The sequence below is a fragment of the Molothrus aeneus genome, chromosome 9, assembly GCF_037042795.1.
Source record: "Molothrus aeneus isolate 106 chromosome 9, BPBGC_Maene_1.0, whole genome shotgun sequence".
In the NCBI taxonomy this organism is placed as follows: domain Eukaryota; kingdom Metazoa; phylum Chordata; class Aves; order Passeriformes; family Icteridae; genus Molothrus; species Molothrus aeneus.
The window spans coordinates 10,305,438-10,312,479 of NC_089654.1; the positions used below are offsets into that span (position 1 = coordinate 10,305,438).

At 46.0% G+C, this 7,042-nt stretch overlaps 1 protein-coding gene across 3 annotated transcripts in view; it reads right to left on the reverse strand.

Annotated features, from left to right (window-relative positions):
• RNF220 (ring finger protein 220) overlaps positions 1-6,799 on the reverse strand; it is a 216,580-nt gene extending 209,781 nt beyond the window's left edge. Inside the window, exons 1-2 of one of the 3 annotated variants that reach the window (XM_066555595.1) lie at positions 6,540-6,799; positions 441-1,181 (exon numbers count right to left, since the gene is read on the reverse strand). In XM_066555595.1, coding sequence (XP_066411692.1) covers positions 441-1,065 — 625 coding nt within the window. In that variant the 5' untranslated portion in view covers positions 1,066-1,181; positions 6,540-6,799. The remainder of the gene's footprint in view (positions 1-440; positions 1,182-6,539) is intronic. The other 2 variants (XM_066555596.1, XM_066555597.1) reach the window with 2 other exon arrangements.
• Positions 6,800-7,042: the final 243 nt, after the last annotated feature.

Below are 7,042 nucleotides of genomic sequence, written 5' to 3' on the forward strand. Positions count from 1 at the left end.
ATGGTCGGTAATGCGTTTGCTCTAAAAATGTGTGCATGAAGAAAAGGTCAGAAAGAAACACCTGAAGAAGAAGGGAGCACGTGCTTGCTGCAAGATTTGTGAAAGTTCCTGGCTACACATTCCAGCTGCATCCCTCTTTACACATATACATGTACCAGCACCTACAGCCTCACACTGGTGCATGGACAGCTTTCTGCAAGGTCAACATCACCTCTCCAGCTATGTGCTGGAAGGTGAGTTTCCTTCAAGAGCACTTCACCTTAAAATCTGTCAATATCCTTTTGGAAGAACAAGGCAATATTGCATGGCTGAGCTCAGCAGGCAGGAAAGGCTGCTTTGCCTCAGCCTCCATCAAGTCTCACAGCACTGTGGGGCAATCACCTGTTGCGTATCTCAACAAGGCACAATTAAAGAGCCACCAAGTCAACAGAGGTACTTACATCTGTCACTTCGGTCTTCAGGACTGGATGAGGTCTCACGGTCAGAAATGAGGCCAGAAACAGCAAATATCTTCTTCCCTGTATCATCAACTTTGAGGGAGCCAGGGGAGCTGGAGGGGAGCTGGGTGCCAAACTCGTACTCCTTCCCATCAGTGTCCGAGAAGCGCAGATGGGGTGAGTCAGTGTCGTGGCAGTTTTTCAGGCGCTTGGCCGGCGTAAAGGCTGACTGGTAGCTCTCCCGGTCTTCAGTGGATGCAAAGGGGCGGAAAGCCCCAACACCGCTGTGGTTCAACATACTGATCGGGGTGCAGTCCAGGTTGGGGGGTGCAAACTGGGGGTGAAGGTGAAGCAAGGATGGAGGAAAGTCACGGTTCGCAAATGCCCCCGGCACCCCGCCTTGGCGGTGATACATGGAGGCAAAAGTATATGAGCCATTGGTAAAGGGAATGTGCACGTCCTTATCTGCTGACACAGGGACCCCAAAAGGCCTCGGCTGCTGGCAGGGAATGGAAGCATCACGGCTGGCTTCGGCAGTGGAGGCGAGAACCATCAGTGCTGGGGAGGCCAGTGGGTTGGGGAGATAGGGTGAGTTCTCCATCTTGAATGCTGCCCGGTGTAAGTCCATCGGAGACTCTTTCCTCAGCAGGATCACAAGCAGAACGATCTTCCCCGGAAGGAAAGCAAAGCGATGCCTAGGAATGGAGCGGGGAAAATTACTGGAGCATCATCACCCTTTGAACACTGCAAGGAAACAGAAAGGGAAAGAAAACACAACCAATTAGGTTTCTGCACTCATTTCTCCGGGATGCTCCAGCAGCAGAGTGGCCACATGTGTTACAAGCCACCGGCCGGAGATGCGCCACTGTTCTCATTCAAGAAAATCAATAGACAACTTCACACACTAGTGGAGTCAGCCCTGGCCCTCCAGGTTAAAGGGTATCATCCAGTGCAGATGAATTAAAGGCAAACCAAACATAATAACATGCAGATTTAATAATGCACTAATAAAAAATATTCAGTCTAAAATTAACATAGTAACTCCAAATTATAAGTGGAATTCTATATGGCAAGTGACATGTATACATAACCACAATAAACTTAAGAAAACCCCCACATGCACACACCCTGCTATTTGCTTGGGGGTTGTGGGTGCAGAACCGACATAAAAATAACCATTGTACCCAGTTACCCAAATCAGACAGCACGCATGGTTAGAACTGTACACGATGCTTGAGACGTACATAGCTGACAGGTATTTTCTCTCACTCTCACAGTACATATGGGTAGATGTGTGCTTGAACACACAGTACTTGATACCATCATACATATGTATGCACACCATTGGAATGTAGGAATGTGGCTGTCCCGGTGCATTTGTGTAACACACGAACATCCACGCGTGCACACGCGATGCCTGAGAGCAAAGGAGAAGAGACTTCCCCAGTAAAATGCCTGGCGTCTCTGACAATATTTAAAATCATAATGGGTGCTTCTGCCATCTGATCTCTGTAAGCGTCTGCCTTTCGGGTCGGGGACAAGAGAGGATGGATCAGTAATTTTAGTTCCTAATGCACTCACTCTTAAGTAGATTTGTAAACTGCCCTGGATGTGCCATTAACATTTAGAGGAAAATGTTAACAAAATTTCTGCCTCGCATCTTGCTGAGCCTCCCAGGTTGGCTGCAACCACCCACCCAGCCACAACCCCCTCCGAGGGTGAAAGAAGGGAAAATCCTTCTTTCTCTATCTCCCCCAGTTCGCAGTGCCTTTTTGTGCTGTTATTTTCTCCCCCAATCAATCTCATGCCTTTTCTTTTAAGCTTCCGCCGCCTGCCATTCAGGCCCCACAACCCAGCTTAAAATACAAGGACTGTAACTTTGAAACAATATACTAGCCGCTGGAGCTCAAAGGGCCAGAAAAATCATATAATAATAAAAAGCTGTTACAAATTGTGCCTCTTAAATCCAGAGGGTCAAACATCTCAAATAAAACTTAGTGAAAGAGTGTCTCCCTAATGGAGTGCCTTTTGTACTCCATGAATGAGGGAGCCTAGGTTAACAAAGTGTATGAAATCCAGTCTGGGGCTTTAATGCAGTTCAGTGATAGCATTTCCTCTCTCCCATCCTGTACCAGCCGCTCCACTGACTGTTATGAATTGTGAAGATGAGTGGACATCATCTCTCTGCTTCCTCATTTGGCACTCATCCTTACAGACATCATTGCTAAATTACCAGATTATGTATCTCGCATTAACGGATTTGCTCTCTTCCAAATTTTAAATAACTTTCTCGTTGAGTTCTTGCCACAGACAGCGAGGGGGAGAGGAAGAGTGAGGGATGCCAAGGGCAGCCTGGTCAGCACTGCAGTCCTGGGTACTCTTGCTCTGCTGCTCCACATGAGACTGATCAAAAACTGGAGGTCAGAAAACTGCAGCCACTGGCAAATTCAGAGTTTTTGGGGGATTATATTACCATGTAAATATAAATAAATAAATAAATAAATCTATATACACACACACGATTATATATTCAAAGAGATGCATGCAAATAAGCCACTGTTCTCAGAAATAAACAATCATTCACATGGAAGCAAAACTGAGCAATCACAGAAAAACACAGATTTCCAGGAGGAAAAAAAAAAGGCAACCACCTCTGCCTGCTTTTCTATTTTTACTTGTGCTTTCACACCATTACGTTAAATGTATTTCATAAATTAGTAATCTGGCCGCAACACTTGACACTCCTGTAGGATACTGTGAATCACTATGGCCGTTTATTCGTTTGCTAACTTCATTACACCAGGAATAAATCAACACATTACAATATCTCAGCCAGCCAAATTTAATTTTTTTTCAGCTCCCACTTCCTTTTTCGTTCTCTCCTGCTCCCTTCTCGCCCAGCACCTCCCCACCCCCCAGGAACAAGGACAGATTAGGCTGCGGCGGACCAGTCATTATGAAAATCTATTGTTAATACACTCCTAATGTCAAAATGTCATAGCTTTAAATACAGAACCCAAAAATAAGAAAACTAACTGACCTCCTTAATTAAAAAAATATGGATTGCAGGGTAATCAGCTGGAGGGAACATTTGGGTGCTGGGAAGGCAGTGGGCACAGGTGGAGTGAGGAGCTGCTACTTTTCTGCCTCTATGCTGATTTTTTTTAATTTAGCACCTCGCGCAAATCCAGATTAAAATAACTCCAGCTATTGATCTGAGCAGTGGAATTGACATTAATTTTAGTTCACTTCTCACTTTGCAAAGGGATCAATAGGAAGTAATAACAGCTGACATCCCTGCTGAAAGGAGGAGAAAAGACGGGCTAGAGACAGAAATCGAAAAGCAACCAAATAAATCAGCAGCTACTTTTCCACGGCATCAGACAAACTCCAAACAGATTGCAAAAAGTCTTTGTTGAATTAACTAAACAAGGAGTAGAGGGAGGGCGGGTGGAGATCAATCTAGGAAGCTATATAAACTGTCTACCAAGTATGAAGGTTAGATGGACATACTGAAAACTAACTTTGATTTTTTAGTTTGTTTTTTTTTTTTTATGGTTACCTATATGCATACTTATTGCACACTTATTGGCTGTTAGAGCTACCCTGTTTGAGGTGTACACAAATTACCTGTGTAATCGTGTATGTTCCTAATAACGAGGCTAAACACACCACGACCCAGGCAAATTGTATCAAGAGCCTTTAGCTCTGAACCACTAAAAAAAAACCTCTCACCAAGAAACAAGTAGTAATCAGTTCTCTCTGGCTTAGTTTTGAATCCTCTGCTTACAAAGGTTGTAGCATGGTGCTGCATAAGTTAAAAGGAAAGTCTGATAAAAGTAGGAGAAGCCACGACAGAGCTGCATTTATCAGGCATCACAAACACCCACCAAGTGGAGAAAACAGCAGTGACCACTGGTTATAAGTGTAAAACCCACTTGCTAATCAGCCTGCAAAGAAACGCGCTCATATGCAAGCACATGCACAGCCCGTACACAGCCACCAGATCTGCAAATCTTTTACTAAATGTTACTCAGAGTTCCTATTACTAAATCACCTCTCTGCTATCGATTAAAATAAATAAAACACACCACTCTGGTTTCTACAACAGGTTGCATTTTTGTGGTCTCTCAACCATTTCCAAATGCCAGAGATTAAAGTAATGGGGCAAATTAACGTCTTTCTCCCTCCAGGAAAAAAAAAAAAAGTTTTCTTGCGGAAAAAAAATTAATTAACAAGCTATAGGGGAGGGAAAAAAGATTAAAACATTAGGAAATCCAGGAAAATTGATGATGCATGTAAATTAGGAAATACCCAGGAAAAAAAAAATCCCAGTATCCATTTACATTAAAAAGTTTTTCCCCATAAATGTCAAGTAGGAATTTAGAAATATGCTCTGCGCAGAAAAGCCAAAGATTATAAAACAAAATAATGCCAGCTGTTTGGGGATTTAAGTGCTCAAATGGATTATATATTTGAACCAAACTGGATTTCCTTATAATAAATAAAATAAATGCAAGCTAGAAAGCCAACAAAGGAGAGCTCTCATCACTGGATTAAGATACAAAGGAAAAACAGTTAATTTTTTTTTTTCCAACGCGTGAAATATGCCAACTGCAGCCGCACACACGGACAGCTGCCGTGGAAACCGGTTTAAGGGGGAAAGGAAAAAAATTAGGAGCGCTGTGAGCGGAGGAGGCGGCGGCGGGGCCGGGCGGAGCGGTCCCGATCCCGGTCCCGGTCCCGGCCCTGGACTGCGCCCCGCTTCTGTTTCGCTGTAAACTTCTTCTTCAAAAATTACAGAGAAAAAAAAATTAAACCTCTTTTTATTTTAATTTTTTTAGGAAAAAAAACCAAAACAAAACAAAAACAAAACCGCGGGGAAAAGCCCCCGGGCCTGGAGGGCGCTCCCGCGGCGGCGGCTGCCGGAGGGAGGAAGCGCCGGGGGTTGGGGAAGAGGAAAACAGAGAAAGAAGGAAAAAAAATCCCAACCCACAGCCTACCCGTGGGTCTGCTGCCGCTTCACCCCCGGCCCGCATTCCCGGCCCCGCTCCCGACGTGGCGAAATCCGAACGAAACCCGCGGGCGGCGTCGCTCCGGGGCAGCCCCGCTCCGGCGGGCAGCGCGGGCGGCGGGCGCGCCCCGGCCCCTCACGGCCCCTCACGCCCCCCGCGGGCGGCCAAGCGGGCTGGCACCCGCCCGCCGCCCCCGGGTTTTCTCTCCCGCCCGAGCAGATTTTTCAATAAACCCAAATAAAATAAAATCCGTCGGGGGTGAGCCCCGCGCTGGAGCCTACCAACATCGCCAAGCCCCGCCGCTCCGCGCTCCCCGCCGGCGCATTAAACAGGTGTTTGCGGGGCCGGGGCTGAGGGCCCGGCCCGGCCCGGTTCGGCTTGGCTCGGCTTGCTCCCGCCCGGCCCCGCGGGTCCCGCCGGGAAGCGGCGATCGGGACGCAGCCGGGGCCGCTCCTCTCCTGCCGCCTCGGGAATTATTCACTCCCGGGGAGGGCAGCGGGAGGGGGCACCGCCAGCCCGGTCCGTACAGCCCCTTAAGTCGCCTTTCCACCCCTCCACTTTTTCTTCCTTTTTAAAACCCGAGTTACAAAGATCATCAAACGCGAAGATGCCCAGAGTTGTTTGGATTTATTGCAACAATCACTTACCATACACATTTCCTGTGTGGAAGGATAAGCATTCAATACAACTCTTTAAGTAGACAGTTCCTAATGATTTCATTGTGGTCAACCAGATGGTTTTTATGTATTTAGATCTGAAGGTGAAGAATTATTTTCCATGCATCCAACCTATTTACAGACTTCCCTGGTCTAGAGCTGGGATTGTTGGTTAAAAGAAAGAAAATCCTGCGATTTCTCGATCGCATCGCTGGATGATCCAGAAAGTTTTCTAAAGAACCTAAAGCAAAAACAGGGATAATTCCTTTCACCTCTTCTGGCTTTCCAAGCTACGCCATTCATATGTGGAGTAATTTTAGCTCATTCGTTGAATAACGCTGCCAATTTAAACCGCCTCTCTACCTTTGTTTTATCTGCAGTAATAAAACCAGAACAACACCGCATGTGAGATCCAGGCACTTGGTTCCTACCTGGAAGCAGCCAGGGGCAAGGGCGGCAATCTTTTAGAGATGAAGGACCCGAAGAGGGGCGAGGATGTTGGACAAACTGCAGCCGCGTCCAAAATTAAGCTAAGTGCGACTTAACAACGAGTGGTCAAAAAAAAAAAATATCGGTCTTTGAGCGGGGATCGCGCATTTTGGGGACGGCTTAAAAGTAAAGTTCACCCGGGGACTGCGCGATCGCAAAAATGAAAGCTTCGCAGTAAATAAAATGACTGTTTGGGCAGTGTTGCTTGAACGCACAGAAACCCTGGCGGGTGTTTTGGGTTTTGGTTGGGTTTTGTATTTTGTATTTTTTTTCTCTCCGATACTTTTATTGCAAAATAAAATACTAAGTTTGTATATTTTAAAGGGAAAAAACCCCCCACGAACAAACAAACAAAAAAAAAAAATCCCAAACCAACAAACCCCTGGGTGGGTGCGTGGATCTGTTTATTTCCTTTGAAAAAAGTTTTTGTTTTGCAGCTGCTGTG